Genomic DNA, 19,855 nt, shown 5'->3' on the forward strand with positions numbered 1-19,855 from the left:
AACTGCATCCAGGAGGCCATCACATGAGCTGAAAGCATGGAGTGTGGGGGCTGTTTGTGATCCTCTCAAGCCTGGAGATCATCACTTAAGTGGTGAGCCAGTGCTGGCATCTTAGCAAACCCTGAAGTCAAAATATTTGGGCTTTTGGAATGGTGCATGCGTGCATAATGCTCCCTCTGCATGGTATTCCCAGTTATGCACCCAAATTCTGATCTAAGTAGCCCAAAGCAGGCCTTAGCAATCTTTTACAGTGCCACGTTTGAAAACTACGTTCCAAATGTTTTGCTTACATTCTGGTTTTGTTGTGGTATATCTGATTGTAAATAGGTTAGCAATAGCTGAACATTTTACAGCACAATTTTTATATGAAATTATTTTTGCCTTTGATTTGCTAAATCTATAATAAGGTCTTGCCTGGCCTGGAAAGATGCACGGATTTACCTACGCGATGTTAGAACTTTTGCCATTTTATCCATTCAATTTAGGTAAACCGGTTTAACTCTTGCTTTCACTGGTTTATGATAAATGTGTCTTACTGATTCAAGATAAGTTGATATATGCTTCAGTTAAGATGTTTTAAGTGCATCTGAATTACTAGGCAACTGCTTAACTTGTTTTGGTTAAACCAAAACTGTACTTCACAGAGGCAAAGTCTCAAATAGGTCCAGGGGTTTCTTGTCCTTTTTGAATGATACATTCCTTGGAACAAATAGCAATAAGTACATAAAACTGATGTAACTTAGCAACTCTGTGAAGCAGTTCCTATTTTACTGGATTAATAGTTTCATTGAAAATCTGTATCTTAAATGGTGCGGATGAGTCACTCTCAGGAGTGTCAGTGTAGAATATCCTAGCAGTAGACAGGTAATGCAGAGGCTGGGATGGGTTAAGTCTTACTGAGGCTGTGGTCCAGCAAAATGTCCCTTCAGAAGCCTATTCTACTTTACCAGATGGATATTTGACTTTGGTTGAGGAAGGAATTCTTGATCTTCCTTCCAAGCCAGACTGCTCCTTGTCCTGCAACTATTCTGGCAGGTCGCCATCAGTCCGTTCTGGGCCCTGCCATCATCTCTTCTTTCTTTCACTAACTGTTAGCTGCATTTGGTCCCTCTGTATGCAGGGCCCAGATCCAAGGATCTTGCTTTCATACAACCCTGTGTGCATAGTATTCACATAAGTAAAATGCCTGCAACATACTGTGTCTTGCCAGATCTTTGAGTTTGCCAACAAATGCTACCTTTTAGCAAGTTACTGGTGACCTCATGCACCTTTGCGGAAATCTCAGCTCTGGCAGTGTTTTAACATAGACAGAAGTGAAAACATTCCAGATATTGATCGCAGCTGCTGGGACTTAAGCACTAGTGTACACTTTAAAGATGAAGACATGTTCTGCCCTGTTCATACTGGTATAAATCTGGGTTTGTTCAATCATTAGACCAAGCAATTAGAAGGATTGTCAGATCTTCTGAGTTACTAGCTACATGTTCCCTACTAACAGAAATCTCACAGCATCAAGGAGGGTGCATTAACAAATCATCTTCCTGTCTCTCTCTGCTACTAGACAAATAGAAAGCGTCCGAGTTCCCTAGACATTAGAAGCTATTAGAAGCTTTCTCTGAAGCTATTAAGAGTTTTTGCCCTCCACTGTATCCACAATTTTTATCTGACCTCATTTTAGTCTAGGTGTTTCTTGAAGGTCAGAGTGTTTGTGAGCTCTCACTTGATGCAATAGTGGCAGCTCTCTGTGAACTTCAAACAGATGTTCGGAAAAGCCAGCACTTAACTATTTAGGTTCTCAACGTGTGTGCAATTTGGCTCCCCAATTCATGTAACCGTAAGGTGAGGAAATATGAGAGACATGCAGGCTGGGATCTTTAAAATAGGATCCTTAAAACAAGATCTGTTTAACATTGTAAAATAATTATATACTCTAGCTGCTCCAGCTCATTGCTTTGGTGGATATCCTTATGCATTCAGAGACAGGGAGAGATTTGATGGAGAGAACTAGCTAGCAGGTCTAAGTGATCTCGCTTGCAGATCTGGTTTCTTAAGGAAAGAGGCATTTCTTAATATTACTTAGTGTGTAAGAATTTTTGTTTGTTTGTTGCTGTGTTTTTGATGGAACATTTTTATTTTGTCAAATGAGAACATGTTGTGTTGGAAGTATCAAGTAGGTCACTCACTGAAGCCTTAAAGAAAGAGTTGAGAGGAGTGTTAGTCATCTTTATGGGCAGGTTGTCTTTTCTGGCTTACAGTTTGTTTTCATGTACTATTTGTTACAATGAAATGCAGATAATTCCTGCTTGGTTCTGTTTCTTTAATGACGCAGTTGGATATGCTGTCAGTCAGCTTTGCCTAATGCAATATGCATTACTGCAACTGATGATTCTGGTGGTACAATTCTGCTACACAGTAATTCTAGGGCTATCTGATATATACCTCGCAAAGTGCTGACTGTCGGTGTGCCAGCTATGCCCATTATCTTTATCACTGTGTATTTTAGCACATTACCCTTTAAGGTGACATATGCTTCCTCAATTCAGCCATTTAAAAAGGCCTGGACAAAGCAGTGGAAAACATTCTGCAGGCAGCAATGCTTTACAAATTGGGAGCCGCACAAGAGCCCTGGTAATCCAGCTCTGGAGTCTATGTCCCATTTATTCTTACCACATATATCTGCATATGGGATGCATTTACCAAAGCTGACATGAGGATAAATACCAGAGCCATGACAGTTTTCCACAGGATCTTCCTTGATCAGGCTTGGATTATCTGCTACCATCCCACAGTTATTCTGTATATTTTGTACTAGTGGCACTTCGCTATCTGAAGAGTGATGGGAGGCTGAACTCCGTCGTCTTCAGCAACATCCAGCTGGCTGATGGGAAACCCCATGCTGTCCTCCTGAGGCTGAGTGGCCTGCAGCAAGCATCGAGCACTGTCGAGTTGTATCTGGACTGCGTGCAAGTAGGTGCCCTTCGGGACCTACCGAAAGCATTTTCAACTCTGTCTCAGAGGTCGGCGTCAGTAGAGTTGCGCACTTTCCAGAAGAAGTCACAGGTGAGCAGGAAAACTGGAAGCAGCCTGAGCACTTGGAGGGGCCAGTGGGGACCCTCTGGATCACTGAGTCCAGACCTCTGCCCTCACGGCAGCCAAACTCTGAATGATGGTGCTTTAGTAATACTTGAGTGTTAAAATAATCTGTGAAAGAAATGTAAACAAATTCACTGTGGAACACGTGAAATCTTAGCCTCATTGAACCCAGTAAGAGTTTTGCTGTTCGTTGTAAACACAATTTTTATCTTATTTAAAATTTTCAGCCTCCTTTGCTGCAGTCTAGGTGTTTCTCAGGAATCAGACTTTTTGTAAGCTCTTATTTGATCCATTAAGGGCAGCTCTTCTTCTACAAACATCTTTCATTGCTGTTAATGCAAAATATGCATTAGGTGCAAAGACATTCTGCCCGAAGGTTGCCCCTTCCCCTGGCTCCATTGCAGGCTAGAAAATGAGCCCGTTTATGTGGAGAATTACTAAGGTGCCACATTCCTGATGTGAATGTGAGCCTGTTTGAGAGGGGGAAAAAGAGTGCTCTGGATTCAGTTCAACAAAAAATCATTTTTATATACTACGGATATAAAAATACTTCAACTTCCTGGTATGAGATTGTATGAATTTAAATAGTAAAAAAAAACCCCAAAACAAAACAGAACAAAACCACAGCTATTTGAAAATCTGCCACGCAAAAATTTGGGATTTTATTACAATTCAGATGGTGATGGGTGGTCTTGAAGGAACAGTGTAGGAGCTCTGCATGCTTAGGAAATGGAGATCCTATCTGAAAAATTAATTTACTTCTACCAGTATTTCATATTTTTCCCATTATTGTACCAGAACTGTGATCTCTTAATTTCTCCTGTGACTTTAGGATACACTAGATGAGCTGAAGCTGGTAGCAGGAGGATCACTTGCCCAAGTGGGGAATCTGCAGGATTGTTTCCTTCAACAAATTGAACCTGTTCCTCAGCACAACGGTAAGGCCTGCAATTGGGAGTTAAAATGCTCAGATTCCTTAGGATATCAATGCAAAGAAGCTATCGTGGTTAATATTAAAAACGTGAAGAAACTCTGTAGATGAGTAATGATGATTTTTTGACTGAATTATAGCCATGATAATATCCTGAAAATATTTTATACACAGCTCAGTCTGAAGGAGAAAACAATCACACAGTTGCAGGTGACAAAGCAATGAGTTGTTGGCCTAGTGAAAGAAGAGTCTGTGGTGATGAAAAGCAGCTTTTTGGCCTAATTTCATAAGACAATGCAACTTATGTGATTGTGCTCTGTGTGTGTCAGTTTAATAATATTTTAGCTCTTCAACCGGGACTTGCAAACAGTAAGTAGTGTTAAAGGTGATACACTCCTGCAGGCTTTATGAAAAAAGGCAGATGGATAGAGGAGCAAGACCTATCGATGCGCTTATCCACATGGCCAGTGTTCACCTTCTGTGGGTCATCAGGTACCCAGGAGAGGGGAAGGCCTGAGGCGAGGATGGGGACCACAGAGTGAGTTGGTGCTGCCGTAAGAGGGTGCATGAGTCCGTGTGGGAAAAGCTGTGCCAAGGCAGCAACTAGTCCTGCTGCAAGCTAGCCGATGCTTTTGTTCACCTGCTGGACCAGAAATCTGTTTCAAAACCAATTTCTTTCCTACCTCCCATTGCAGAGACTGGGCTAGGAATGGGGAGGAAAGGAAGGAGCTGCAGCTGTGGGAGTTCCTTCAGGTCCCGTGGGGCTGGATGCCCTCCCAGGTGATGGTGGGGGTGCTCCTCAGCCTCTTAACGGAGCGAACCTGGGCTAGACTGCCCCATCTGGACTCCCTCCCCAGCCGTGTCAATCTGCCTTTCTGTTGTGTGTGCGAGGGAACGCAACGGGTTCATGCTATGCATGCCGTATGTTGATATGAGACAGCAGTGAAACAAAAAATCTGATTTTAAAGTTTGAAAGAGCATCCATTAGAAGCTTGCTGTCTCTCCTACCCTTCTTCCCGCCCTCCAGAAAACTACAGCGTAGCTATTTTTGATTAAAATAGATTCAATGCCGTTGGGAAACAAGCCACGCAATTTTGATATAAGGCCATCCTGGGTGCACTACATGAATGTGGGCATCAGTGCCATGCAGTGATGACAGTACCTGTTTTGCTTTTTAGCTATGTAAATCGTCTGTGACACACACTTATGTTTTATTGCTCCTTAACATTTATACACCTAGGCAAAAAATATGAAGGGTTCTATTATCAAAGATCTCTCTTCCCTTAAATCAACAGGCATTTGCAGATAGAAGGGAAGGGTAATTCAATGTTTCCTCCTGGAAAAACTCGCAGCTCAGAGCTCAGTGAGCAAGATTTCCAAATTGCACGCTTGTTCTCATTTGTAACTTTCTGCTTGTTAATCAGTAATTCAAAGCATAGTAATACGTGGAGATACTGTCTCCCTGGCTGCCTACACTTGGCTGAGCTTTTTGGACTGGCCTCTCAAGTTCAATTGCTTATAACCTTCATATGAAATTAGTATCATATTAAGTAAAAAAAGCCTCACATGAATATATTCAAAGTCTGCATAGTCAAATCCACAGAAGGAAGAGGTGCAAGTGTTCCAACAACAATATTAACTCAGCTCCCTAGCACATTGTATATGTTTCATGGTGCCCTTTATAGGAGCAATATATCAGATAACCACAACTTTTTCTTTAGCCAGAAAAAGCAGGAATGCAAGTGCTTAGCTGTGTAGGGAATGACACTTATGTATCTTAGTATAAGCATGTGTATGTGTGGTTTTATATTGATCAGAAAACATGTGCGAGAGCTTAGTACCTGAATAACGGTACTTGGCTTTGATTGAGAGTCCTCATCATTGCCACTACTGTGGCAGCAGCAGTCCCTCAGTGCTGTCTGTGAGGCTGAGACACCTAAGCAGTATAGCTGTGAGGTGAGAATATTATGATCAGCTAGAGGTTGAACATGGGTATTCAAATCTTTCCATGTGGGCAGGAAAATATGGTGCAAGACACATTCTTTTTGATAGAAGAGATCAGTATGCCACATGTAATCAGAATCACAAAATCACTCAGGTTGGAAGGGACCTTTGAAGGTTATCTAGTTCATTTAGGGTAGCTGGACTTGACATAATGTAGAAGAATAAAAATGTCTGTGTTGCATCAGACCAAAGATTCTTTTTGTCTGGTATGCTGTCATGGACCCAAAGAGAAGAGTGTAAGAGAGAGTGCAGTTATAGTGTTGCTTTCCTGAATGCTCTCCCGGGTTCCAGCGATTCCTGGTGTGTGGACCTCGTGACCCAGAGGTGGAGTCTTTGTGCTTTGTACTCAATAGATGATATGTCTGGTCAGTTTTGAATGTGTGATTGAGTACATCTCCTGGCAAAGAACCCATTACATGTCTGAGGAAGTATTTCCTTCTGTTTACTTGGAACCTGCCACTTCACAATTCCCTTTGATGCCACCTTGCATCTTGTACGCGCAACTTATACATCCACCTTCTTTGGGTACTAGGTTACAGGCAGACAGGGGACTGTTCACTTATCAACCATCATCTGTACTTTAGTCATGACTGGGTCTCTGATTTTGGCTGAGTAACCAAAATCTCTTTGAAAGACACTTCATGACTGTGACTTTGCCAGATGACCCGCAGTGGGGTGTTCAAGCCAGTACTGCTCCCAAGAGGGCTAGAAGAAAGGCTGGTGTGTCTATGAAGCTTTATACAGGGGCCTGCAGTCTCCCAGGCTAGTGTTTGTGTGTTGCCCAACCTGCTCAGATTAGCTGTGCAACAGAGCTGGTCACCTGCTCCAAATCCAAGGCCTGGTAAAAGGTCCTGCCTAAGGTATGAAACCAGGAAAGAGAAGGACAGGATAGCTTCTTGAGCCGAGTGTGTTGTGTCACTGTCATGACCTCAGGTTTATGGAGAAGAAGCATGTCAAGAGACTTCAGTTCCCTGTTGGACAGTAATTTTTCAGATCTGTCTCTGAATTTAATTATCGCCATGAAAGCCATCCTGTTATCCAGGTCGTTACTGTTTCAAACTGGACTCAAGCTGAACTGGGGAGTCATCTCAGTAGATGGGATGTGGATGAGAGAGACTAGGTGGTAGGACCAGGTAACTGTAAAGCCTCAGGCTGCACCTTTGGCTTTCCCAGCTCTGTCCTAGGAGAAGCTACCACTGAATGCTACCGTGCAGCACACTACGGCCAAGCAGTCCTGTGAAAGGCCTCTCTGAAGTTTGCCTCTTGCCATGGATCATCAGTAATTCAGCTACAGGTGGTATCTACCATAGGATTTGGCTTTAAATGCAAGAGAAAAAAATATCATGGGAAGTGTTTCTGTTTGTGGTAATGCTTTGCTATCTAAATTTGCAGTGTGTATAATTCATGGCAATACAACCTGTTCAGTCCACCTTAAAGTTTAACAGTCTGCAAAACTTAACTCTACAAAATAGATCTGTTTTTCATTTAGATGCTAGCCAACAAAGAAGCATCTGAAATCTTGAGAATTTTTTTGCAGATTGCAATCAATAAAGCCTAAGCCAATCTTTGTTTAAAAAAATAAAGCAAAACAAAACAAAAAAAAAACCCTACATCTGTTTTGACAGCCTGCATGCCAGGTTCCACTATGGGATTCTGAAATACCAATGATTTTAAGTCTTGCTGCCTTCCTCCACAAATAAAGAGAAGGTTGGGACTAGAACGGAGGCATGTTCTAGAACAGGTGCTTCCCAAGTCTTTAAACTTTAGTGTTTTGATGAGAAAATCCGAAATCAAGAAACAGTTAGAAATGCTTTGAAGTACAAAACAATGAGGTAAACATTAAGAAAAGCTTTTTTCATGTAAGCTTTCAATACCCATGCAAGTAACACATGAATAAACCTCCCTGGAGCGATTGGACATGATATCAAAATACCCTGCCTGCTTAAAATGTAAAAAAGCATATATTTATGAAATTTGTTTTGACATACAGACTTAGAGAAGTAAACAAATAACTGCTCGAGAGAGCTACAAACTCAGCAGGGAGCTACAAACACAAAGAACGGAGTATTACTGTTACACATACTCTACGCTTCTTTCCTGTCATCCGGTCAAAACTAATGTTTCATTTAACAAATGAGTCTTGTGTGAAAATCTTGGTGCACATTCATAAGTGTGTTGAATAGATGTTTTGTGAGTCCGTATGAATGAGGCAGCCCTGCAGTCCTTATGAATGAGGAGGAAACGCAGCCGTGGAACTTGCGTATGGTAAGATGAGCTGCAGTAGGAAGAGGAGCCAAAGGAGGGCTGCAGGTATGAAAACTGCTGTTTTGGTCAGAGGGGCTGCTTTTGATGCATGATCAGAGCTGCACTACAAGCTTTCCTGGAACGCCGAGTAACTTCTCTTTGAAAAATGAGCAGGAATTGATTGTAGTGACACAAAATGTATTTAAAAGGGGTTACTTACCATTATATGGACAGATATTTCTTGGCTCCCCCAAATGGATTATCACAGAAAAGTTCCTTTTCAGTCTTGAAACCATAAAGCTTCACATAGGGTTGCAGGTCTCAGGCCTGGGAGAAACCAGTAACATGAGTGGCATTAGTTGCCAATATTGTTAGATGCTGAAGTAGTGCTACGAGTATATTGCTTTACTCCCTGTAGAGAAGTTTTTGCTTTTTCTGCTTGTTTCTTGGCTATACCATGGAATTAAGTCCAGAAGAGCCTCGAGGTCATGCAAATCCCTCTACAAAAAATGAAGCTAAATACTGATTTCCTTTAAGCATTCCTACAAGACTTAAGCAACAGTAATATTCCCCCCACCCTTGGCTCTTTAAGATGATTCCATCTTGTATCTCATGATGGCATCATGGCAAATGAAGGAGACTTATGTGCATTGTGCACTCTTTTCATTACTGTTTTCCTGCAGATGATTTTAATAGGCAGCTGATGGGTCAGATGATGCAGATGAATCAAATACTGGGAGATGTGAAAGACCTTCTCAGACAACAGGTACTGTACACGGGCTTCAGCATGAAATCCCCAAGCTTGTGACTTTTATTAGGGTCAGGGCAGAATTAATGTAAGCAATAAAAAATAAGTGTGTAGAGTTCATTGCCCCAGAGGCATGGCACAGTGGAGAAGTAGTAACTGTATAGGCCCTGTGCATGCTGTGAAGGTTCACTGAATGTGGCAGTGCAGGTGACTTGCATATTCAGATCCAGAAAACCTGCTGTTTTAAGTGGAGAAGAACTACAGCAGCTGCTGTAGCCCATTGATAGACAGAGGTAGGTCTCTTGCACAGAACTGAAATTGAATTTGTTCTAGTCGTTGGTGGGTCTCAGAGCTGAATTTGCTGGCATATGCCTTTAGTTAAGCATGTCATTCTTAAAGGCTTTCTTGATGAAGGATGAACTGAATTAGGACCATTATCACTGAGCTTAGTTTTATGGAGTAGGAAGAGTATCTCATTTCAAGATGTAGTACATATGTTGCATGGTTTGAGTGGCGTCTTGGGGAAGAAGATAACGGTTCTTCTGGCAGCCAGGTGCAAACTGGAGCTGCCCGTATCCAAATAATGTTTATTTTCTATATCCTGAAGGTCAAGGAAACAACTTTTCTGAGAAATACCATAGCTGAGTGCCAGGCATGTGGTGAGTATTCCTGTATGGCTTGTAAAAGGCAGACAGATGAGATATAAAGTCACTTTAAAACTAATTCTGATTACATTAGATTTATTTGGTTTCTGAAGAGTACTTTTTAAAAAAATGTGTCTAAAATTCTAGATATATTTGACACAAATTTAAAATAGATTTCCACTGGGGAAAAAGCTTTCAGTTTCTATACTCCTGACAATCACCTACTGCGGGATTAAACCCTCTAAACCAAGCAGTGCCACCTCGACCTGCATCTCAGTTCTTGTGTTGCCGCAAAGCTGTGTCATGTGTCCCCCGGAGGGAGACATTGCCTGCAAATGTCTCATCACCAGTTGTAGTGGAAGGATAAGTGAGGAATCCTGTTCTGTAACACTTGCTATTTTCAAGCTCAGGAAGATCCCATGGATTTCACCTGAAAATACTCTGATTCTGAGTGGGTAATCATTGGTTAACAGCAGTAAGATCCAAATGAAACATTGGCCATCTTTTGGCTAAATGGAAGAAATAAATACCTTCCCGAATGCCGTTGCATGGCCCTCCTACACAACTGGCAATCAAAACATGTACACTGGCTATGAAAACCAAAGATATTCCCTCCTGGGGTGGCATAGTAGGCCTAAACTCATTAGGCCTTTTAGTTAATCACTTCTAAACTACCAGCCTCATCAAAATATTTTATCTCAGTTGAGCTCCAGTCAGATTAAACTTCCTGTGCGAGTGCCAAAGAAAATGTCTTTAAATCACCCAGTTGCAAAGATGTAGCCCATACATCGGTACCAAGGCTCAGCACCAGCCAGAGACTCTGGCAATGTTGCATTTCCCCAGGGCTGGCCTCTGTGTATCTGAACCAGTGTACTGCATGTCCTGCTGTGCATCCCATCTGCTGCCAACTGCTGCTGCTTTGTTCCCCTGTGTTGTAGATGGTCAGATTTTGCTCTTGTGAAGTCATAGCACAGTTTTCCATATGAAGGGCTAGCGTTGCTGATTTAGCCTGAGGAGTGCCTTGTACCATGAAACTTCAGTTCTCAGGAATCCTTTTGGCCTTCCGAGGTCCCTGGCTTTCCCCTGCCCAGCAGCAGGTCTGTCCTGGGACAAACATAGCAGGAGGGCTCCCATGTGTAGTCAAGAGCAGCATGCAGATCTAACGAAATAGGCTAAATTTCCACTGTCCAGAGGCTTGGGCTGTTCCCAGCATGAAGTCTCGTCAGCCCCAGCGCAGCTGGTAGCTCCTGCAGCCTCACTGCACGGGGCAGAAACACGATCCCCCACTGAGTCGCGCCACGGGGATCTCTGCAGAGCGCTTGCCAGCTGAAAGCTGTGATGGATGTTTCTTTTAATCGCTAAAACAGCTGTTCTTTCTGTGTTAAAGGTTTGGGAACTGTGAATTTTCCAACTCCACCTCCTAGACGCCCTAAACCCAAATGCGAAGCCAATTCCTGCTTCAGAGGGGTCAGGTGCACGGAGACAGCCGAGGGATTTCAGTGCGGCCCGTGCCCTGAAGGGCTCACAGGGAACGGAGTTACATGCTCAGATATCGATGAGGTAAAATACTGACTCTCACAGAACTAAACAAAAAAAAAATTAAAACCACCTGGTTTTTACATAGCAATGGGTGGCTAATGCTTGGTCTCTTCAGCATTTGCTGACTGCTTGCACAGTGAATGTTCTGACTTGATTCCACCCCTCTATTTTGCTGTTGCTGTTGCTGCTACTTTGTGGAGGTTACATGGGTGAAAACTTGGAATACCCTGGTGAGCTGAGAAGTTACCTAAAGGAGTTGTTTCTTTAAATTGTAGTGCTCCTGAACCAGCCGTGGAGACCAGTCCTCTGTTCACCCGGTACAGCTGCCATGCTTTCAGCTTAACCTTAAAGGTCTATGACAAAGAGTGAACATTTAATGTTTCACTTCCTTTTGCTTCTTTATGGTTATAATGAAAGCTGGAAAGGTTGACTTAAATCTTTTTTTTTCTTGTGCTGTATGTTACCTTGTTTGTATTGAAGACTTTATATCCTGAATTATTAATTGAAATAAGTAACGTTGACTCAGAACACTTAACACAAAAAACAAAACAGCCTACCACTTCACCACGCTTTTTCTGTACGATGATTTTTGCCATTACCTTTGCTGATTTTTGTGGAGAAACTAAGGGTACAGTAGACCAGGGAACCAGGAGGATTAGGTTGTTAGTTGTGCTTGTGGATAACCCAGTACTATCAGGGTACTTACCAAATGACATAAAACAGCAAAAGCACTTCCTCTTTCCCCTTCCGAGCCAGCAAGAGATGTGCTTTGACTGCTGGTTTGCTTTACTCGCTCCTTTTGGCCATCAGCAGAGGGGTATGGTGTGTCCAGCTTACTGCTGTCTGTGGAAGACGCTGGGGGGAGAACCTGGGTTCAGTGTTGCAGCTTCCTGAGATGTAGGAGACGTCTTTTATTTTGCCTCACGTGGCATGAGCTGTGCCTGCTGCAAGAGAAGGTGCCAGACCTGGGGGTGAAGGCCTGAAACGCGGATGCAGGAGGCGAAGCCGAGGCAGCTCCGGTGCGAGTGTCACGGCACAGACAGCTGTGCTGTGAGGCTCGCGCCAGCCGAGGTGGAGCTCAGCCGTATGGAGAGGTACTGCCATCTCCAGCGCCAGATTTGTGCTGGGGCAGAGCGTGGTAATGATCTCCTCCCTGCCATTTTCAGTGTGGGAGCAACTCTACCCACGGTAGTGCTGTGAGAAAGCAAAGTGCGACCGATCGGTAGTAACACGACGGTAACTTTAGGTTTCTCAGAGCAGCCAGGCTCTGCCACTAGAGACGTGTGTGCTTCACGCTCCTACCACTGCTCCAGGTGGCAGAGCTGAACTGACGTTAGAAACAGCGAGGAAATGTTGCCAAAATGATATCATGGAGACAGTCTTGCTTATATGAGTTCTTGGTCTCTGTGTGGACAATGCTACCAAAACGCCATCTAGTGTGGTGCATTTTCTTCACCAGAAAACATATCCTTTATCAGTTGGATTCACACTTATGGTTTCTCAAGGGAGGGGGGTGGAAGAGATAATAAATGCTGATAGATTTTCATTGTCAGATAAGCTGCACTTTGCCATGTTCTCTGTTTTCTCTAGTCAGCTAAGACAGTAAGGAAAGTAATATTTTTTGAAAGCTTTTGCAGAGTCTTCTCTAGGATAACACCCTTCTTCTGTGTGAACTTCATGTTATTTTAGGAAATAACAAAATTACTTCCTAAAACCTGGACATTTAAATAGGAGTTCACATGCAAATTCTGGTGAAGGGAAACCTAGAAGTTTCCCCACTAGGAGCTGCCATCAGTCTTTCTGAGACTGTTGATATCTCTGCAACAAGCTCCCGTGTTCATTACTAGCTTTAGGACATTATTTTAACATGCTGATGTCCTCTATATTCTGCGCTTTGGCTCTGCTGGGTTTATGATGTAGTTTGACTGCCCTCTACTGGCTGCAATAAAATTTACGTTAAATAATACCCTCTCAGGGACAACATGTCTGTCTTAGCTTTTACATTTGCCTTATGCTAGCTTTGGACATACTTCTATCAAATCTTTACATCAAACACACTTTGATATTAAACCTGTTTTTTTCCTGCTCCGTTAAAAGTGTGTGTGTGTGTGTGTGTGTCTGTGTGTGTGCGCGTGTGTGGTTACTGGTCTCTAACAGCTCTCCAAAGATGATACACTAAAGGGCAAATGCAAGCTCTGGGCAATATAGAATCATGTATTTTATACACGCACACAAGTTACATGTTTGACGCTGTACATGGATGTTCTCTGGCTTGTTCTCCTATCATTTTATGGATGTTTTTCTGCTAGCGATGGAGGCAAAAAGAAGTATTAAAAAGAAAACATATTTTTAAAAATCTTTCATATTTCTTTCTTATATTTCTTGCTTATTGCTGTCTTTGAATCGTACATAGCATGATGACATGCTGACGTTTTCGACAATCTTACAAATTTTACCAAGTGGCTGGCGATATTTGAGAGGCAGCAATGCAGGATGTGGTTGCCCACGGGCACCCAGAAGACCACTGTCACCAATGGGTGACAACCATTCTGTGAAACCACATTGGGCAATGAAGTCAACAGCATCTTCAGTCCAAGGGTGATGGTATGGGTATGTGGTATTTTGGGAGAAATGCTGAGGGTTGTCTGTGGCCCTCTGGTCTAGAAAGGTGTGGGTGCTACAGGCACATCCCCGTTTATCTGGCTTGTATTTTGGGCTACTTCTGTCTACAGTATTTGCTCAAATACAAATGAGGGAAAAATGCTGATGCTCCTTTTGAGTGCACAAAACACAATGGCAGGATCATGTTGTGGGCTGCAGTTATGCTGCTTTCCAGATATGGTGGTCCTGCGCCTTCTAGGGGGATTCTCTACCTCAGCGAGAGCTGAACCTGCCCAGCAAAAGGAAGGATGGGAAGCAGAGCTTGGGGTACTACTGCAGGCTATAATGCAAGATTATAAGTGTCAGTTAAATTTCAGAGATAGCTGAAGATCAATGGGGTCAACTATACCTGAGACTTTTTTTTCTGCAAGCCAGCTCTGAACAGAAGATGTGCAGACATTTGCATGTAACATTGCCTAAGCAAATTCCCTGAGAGGTCTGTGCGTGTGCTCAGTGGCTGGATGTTACTGAAGCATCAGCATGTGCTCAGTTCATTTCTTGTCCTTGCAGTGCCGTTACAACCCTTGCTTCCCTGGAGTGCGTTGTGTGAACACTGCTCCAGGTTTCCGTTGTGACACCTGTCCCCCAGGATATACAGGACAAATGGTGCAAGGGGTAGGACTCAGCTATGCCAAGAGCAATAAGCAGGTGAGTGGCAGCATCCTTGAAGCAATCTCCAGTGTGAGGGTCTGGTTTATATCAATATTGCATTTTATTTGTATTTCAGTCATTACACAGTTGCCTTGTGCAGTTAGGCAGAGCTTAGAGCGTTACTGCTCCAACTGATTGTTGTGTTTGCTTGGCTTTAATGAGAGTATTAACTGCCTACTAGTCAGGATTAGGATGGAGACAGGAAAAAATGTCATTATCTACATAGGCACATCTGATTAATTTTAAAGAGAGGCTTTATTGATTTCTGTAAACTGATTCTGACCTAGGAAGAGGAAGAGTTTGATAGAAAAGGTCTGTTTTACTGCTGTTTTTATAAACTTTCCTGTACAGCTCTGCAATGGGGACATAGTTCTCCTCTCCACTCTTGTGGGTGAACTAGAAGCCCATCCTAAGTTTGACATTTTGACGCTATATCACACAGCATCTCTTCAGAGTTGACTTGAGTGTCTGAAGAACCATCCAAAAATTAAGTTTGTGGGTATATCTGTGCCATTCTTAGAGTGGTTTCAGGAGAGGCTATGACTCTTCTTTGGATTTAAACTTTGGTGGCTTTTCTTCAGACTTAGATCCAAGTTGACTTAGATTTATTTTAGGTTGTTTTGTTTTATTGCTAGGTCTGCTTAGACATTGATGAATGTCAGCATGGTGGAGATGGACTCTGTGTTCCAAATTCCCATTGTGTGAACACTTTGGTAAGCACCTTTTTATTCATGGCATTAAAAAAATCGTTGTTTTAAAATTCCATGAGGCTAGGATTAGGTTTGTGGCTCTGATTCAAGAGCTAAATAATGTAATCTGTTTGGCTCTATCTAAACCAAAGAATCACCTTTTCATGAATAATAATACAATAGTCAATACTTAATTTGTCATTAACATGTACACCTGAGCTTTCCCTGAAGAATGGCAGGAATTCTCTGTTCACCCTCCAGTTATGTGTGTTTATGAGCATGTTATGGGAAGAAACCTCCTTTGAAAGATTTTATCTTTACTTCCCAGTGTGTCTACTCACTTAGGAATTACTGCAGCAAGATGACCCTATAGGATCATCCTATAGACGATCCTATGAGCCCTTTTTGTAGGAGTAATATCTTCACTTCATTAGGGTATCTGGTATATACAGTACCAGGTATCTCTCTATATAATACAGAGAGCAGGAGAGCTACAATTGGTATAGCATGTTTAATAGCTATAGACCTGGGTAGGTAATCCAGGAAAACAAGCATTGCAGAACTAAAAATGGGGGGTTGAAAGATGTTAGAGGTGACTGGGCACTGGAACAGGTTGCCCAGAGAGGTTGTGGAGTCTCCTCCCTTGGAGATACTCAGAAGCTGTCTGGACACAATCCTGAGCAACATGCTCTAGGTGGTCCTGCTCGAGCAGGGGGGTTGGACTAGATGGTCTCCAGAGGTCCCTTCCAATTTCAGCCATTCTGTGATATGGTCCTACAGAAGGAGCTTATGACCATTTTAATGCTGTGAAGCAATTTTGAGCTTTCACTTAACTTATCCCACTGTCAAATACTGTTCTGCTACCACAGCCTGCTGGTTGCATAAAGCAGGCTCTGTTCATAACAAGAAAAAGGATAAAAATAACCTACAGGTGTAAAGATGGTCTTTTCTGCAGCTGGGTATCATGGAGGCCACCAGCGACGTTCCAAATGGTCTGCTCTCCTTGTGCACGGCCTTGCCTTGCTAGGGACTGCTTTCATTGCTCACTGTATTTTTCTTTTTTTGATATCTGGAACTTTTCTTTCACATGTTGTACCTATTGCAAGACTGGCCCTCTTCTGAAGGCTGGTAGTCTCTGTTTTAGCAGAGAAAAGGGAAGCCTGCTAGCTGTCAAAACAGAGCAGCATGATTTTTTTGCTCTTGTCTTCCTTTACAAACTGTTGGGTCAGGAAGTGCTGCCTTAAAGGCTATTTTAATGCACAGAAGAGAATATATTTAGCAAACTCAGCATGCTCCAGAAGATTTAATCTGGCTTCAATTAGAAGAAAATGCACAGACCATTATGTTTTATATAGGCCATACCATTCGGATGGTCCAGTGATTATTTTTCTATTAAGTATACAGACTGAAAGTATACAGATAGCACAGAGTTTAAATTTGGAACAAAGCTAGAAAGGCAGGACAAAAATAATGCACAGTTGGGTAGTAAGTGTCTCTCTCTAGCATGGTGGACTGGGATGGTTCTGACAGTTCATCCAACAGGCTTCGTATGGGATGAGCAAAAACAGAGGTCTGAAGCACCTCTGTTTCACGAAGGGTGATGCACAAGTTTGTCAGAGATCTGTCCGTTTCTGTTCTTTGACATATCAAAATAATCAATCGCTGTAAGAAAAAAAGAGTTTGTTTTCAATTAACTTTTATGTCCTAGATTACAAATCTACAGATATGTGAGACAGAGACAAAAAACATATTAAATACCTAAATAAGGCCCATTCTTATCAGCATTTATCTGCTCATATTGCATATAGTGATTGTCCCAGCATAAACTGGGATTCCTTGGCTTAGCTTCTTTGGGTTTTCTTGCATAGAAGGTGCACAAAGGCAGTTCATGAAGATCTATGTATCTTTCTAGGTAAACCAATGCAAAAGGCTGCATCGACATTCTTACTGCCATTTCAGTGAGGATAACTGTATCTTCAACTCCTGAATTCCTTTCCAAAATACAAGATTTAGCTCAAATTGGCTTCAAAGCATTTAGGATTAAAAAAATAAAATAAACAGGGCAAAGATGGTGAATTTCCTTGTCTCACTTCCACTCTTTCACTCAATCCCCAGCTGAGTTAAGATACACTGATGGAATCTCTTTTACACTGAAATAAGAGCACCCACACAGGTTTGCTTGTTTGGCTAAGCTGATCTGATTAAGCAGGTGCTGCTGAGGAGTTTACACAAAGTTTTGGCACCTGGTCTCAACAGGCATGAGTTGAGCATGTTTTCCAGCACATGCTGTGGGAGCCAAACCTGAATGTTATGTGGAAAGAAAAGTCTGTTCAAAGTGCAAGAGGTCTCAATGGATGAAAAACTGCACTTGCACAGTGTAAGCAATATGGCATGAATCTCATTCACACATCTGCTTTAGAAAAAATCCAGTTGAAAGACTGGCTAGTAATTTTTTATTCTTACAGGGCTCTTACCAGTGTGGGCAATGCAAATCAGGATATACAGGAGACCAAACCAGGGGTTGCCAGGCTGTGAGGAGTTGCAGAAGTCGAGCCCTCAATCCATGCAGTGTCCATGCCCGGTGTATTGAGGAGAGGCGAGGCGAGGTGACATGTATTGTAAGTGGATAAATTCATGCATGCGTTGACAGTGAGAGCCAACTGTTATAAGGCTGGAACTGAGCAAGTCTTTGTGGCCATTTTATTAGAACAGTTCTGTTTTTTAACCAGATTATGGCATGCTGGTCCAACTCGGCTACAAAAATAACTGAGCTAAGTCTGTGTTGCAATTTTTTTCTTCTTGCAGTATGTCTAAACGCAGCCATACTCATATGCTATATTTACTGTGTGGGCTGCTAGTGTCTGTGTAACTAAATTTTTTGGGAAGGGCCTTTTTAGCCCCTTACATAGTTTTCTCAGAAAGGATTCTCAAGTGTCACTGCACAGAGAACATCACATGAGCAAATTCCTCTCCTGATGTGCTGCCGCATGGAGCACATTCAGCTACATAGCTGTGATCAGGGATCCAGCCTGCATACCCGCAGTGCTCGCATTCGCCTACTGATATAAACGCTAATACGCCCACCCAAAGGGGGACCAAAGATTCCTGGCACAGGTAAGCTGTACTGTGCTTTCCAGCCCTAGGAGCAGATGAGCTCAAAGGGCATATGAACTTTCATTGTCTGACTGAAGTATATTTCTTAGTTTTTCCAGCTTGCAAGGGGAAACGAGACTAATCCTGTGTCCTAAATATGGCTACAGTATGTGCTTTTGTTGGCACTTGCTTTGGTCTCATTTTTAAGTGCATCTGTTTGAAAGAATAAGATGTTAGGATATTTTAAGTTCATGTTGTAATGGGAACATGTCTGGATACTCATGTTAGGTAAGTCCTTGTATTAGGAGAGATCTGAATTGGCCATGTAGTTCTATGCCTGTGTTCAACTACAACAGCACAATACAAATTAGGCATTTGAGTGAAACAATAGCAATTTAATCTGCTAGCAGAAACTTGCAGATGCACTTGCTTTGCTGATGCAAACTCAGTAGCTGTCAACATAGTTTTCTCTTAAAGCTTCCCCTAGTTGCAGATATATTCTTGCGATACTGATGCACGCTCATGCCACCCAACCATGGTGCTAAGTGCATCTGTCTAGGTCCCCTCTTTTCTCTACTTTCTCCACTGACATATGGGGAGCAAAAACTGCCTCCTGACAAGCATCTAAAAGAAATTTATAGCTCTCACTGAAATTGTTAGGTGTTGCAGGCACGTGGTCCATCTAAAATGAGGCTTCAGGCTCTTTTTTTCCACACTATGAGATACTAAGGCATACTTCACGGTACTTCAACATCTGTTGGTGCCTTTTGCATATTACTGCTTTTCAAGACTGATGTGGAGTTTCCCTCCTGAGTATTGCTGAAGTGACTCATTAACCTTTTGGTAATACTAGCACGGTGTTTTATTGTTAGTGTGGCATCGGCTGGGCTGGTGATGGTTATGTTTGTGGAAAAGATGTTGACATTGATGGCTACCCGAATGAAGAACTCTCATGCTCTGCTGAAAGCTGTAGAAAGGTAAGAAGTTCTTCTTAATCCCATAATAATACAGAGCATGAAGGAGGGAGGAAGAAGAATGGAAGAAACATGACTAGATGTATTCGTCTTTTTTCAAGTTATTGAATTCTTCTGGATAAATTGTTTTTCATTTGATTATTTAATGAAAACAATAAAGAAAAAAGTCATTCAAACCATGATAGCATTCAGTTAACCCGTAGAATACAGACTTCTCTCTCTTTGTTTTGTTTTGTTTGTTTTATCTAGGACAACTGCAGATTTGTCCCAAACTCCGGACAAGAAGATGCCGACGGTGATGGGATTGGAGACGCCTGTGATGAAGATGCAGATGGAGATGGCATTCCCAATGAGCAGGTTCTGTGTAGATCTGGGTGTTCATCTCACGGACTGGGGGTCTGTGTAAATTGTGTAAACAGAAGGATTTCATGTTATTGCAGTAGGCAGTGATTTCAAAACCTGGTCCATTGCCATTTGCCAATCATTATTCCATATCCATTACCGTTACTACCTCTCTAAATCCTGTCTTTTATGTAAGGCTAACTATTATAAAGCCTTAAAAAAAAAAAAAAAAAAAAAAGTCT

The 19,855-nt window shown here is 42.3% G+C and overlaps 1 protein-coding gene across 1 annotated transcript in view; it reads left to right on the forward strand.

The window, feature by feature from the left end:
* Positions 1 to 19,855, forward strand: part of LOC112987065 (thrombospondin-4) — a 38,011-nt gene that overhangs the window by 5,303 nt on the left and 12,853 nt on the right. The window contains exons 3-12 of the mRNA XM_064500869.1: positions 2,813 to 3,060; positions 3,926 to 4,031; positions 8,956 to 9,038; positions 9,628 to 9,679; positions 11,052 to 11,224; positions 14,375 to 14,512; positions 15,151 to 15,228; positions 17,670 to 17,822; positions 19,170 to 19,274; positions 19,521 to 19,628. Coding sequence (XP_064356939.1) covers positions 2,813 to 3,060; positions 3,926 to 4,031; positions 8,956 to 9,038; positions 9,628 to 9,679; positions 11,052 to 11,224; positions 14,375 to 14,512; positions 15,151 to 15,228; positions 17,670 to 17,822; positions 19,170 to 19,274; positions 19,521 to 19,628 — 1,244 coding nt within the window. The remainder of the gene's footprint in view (positions 1 to 2,812; positions 3,061 to 3,925; positions 4,032 to 8,955; positions 9,039 to 9,627; positions 9,680 to 11,051; positions 11,225 to 14,374; positions 14,513 to 15,150; positions 15,229 to 17,669; positions 17,823 to 19,169; positions 19,275 to 19,520; positions 19,629 to 19,855) is intronic.

The sequence above is a fragment of the Dromaius novaehollandiae genome, chromosome W (genome assembly GCF_036370855.1).
Source record: "Dromaius novaehollandiae isolate bDroNov1 chromosome W, bDroNov1.hap1, whole genome shotgun sequence".
Lineage (NCBI taxonomy): Eukaryota > Metazoa > Chordata > Aves > Casuariiformes > Dromaiidae > Dromaius > Dromaius novaehollandiae.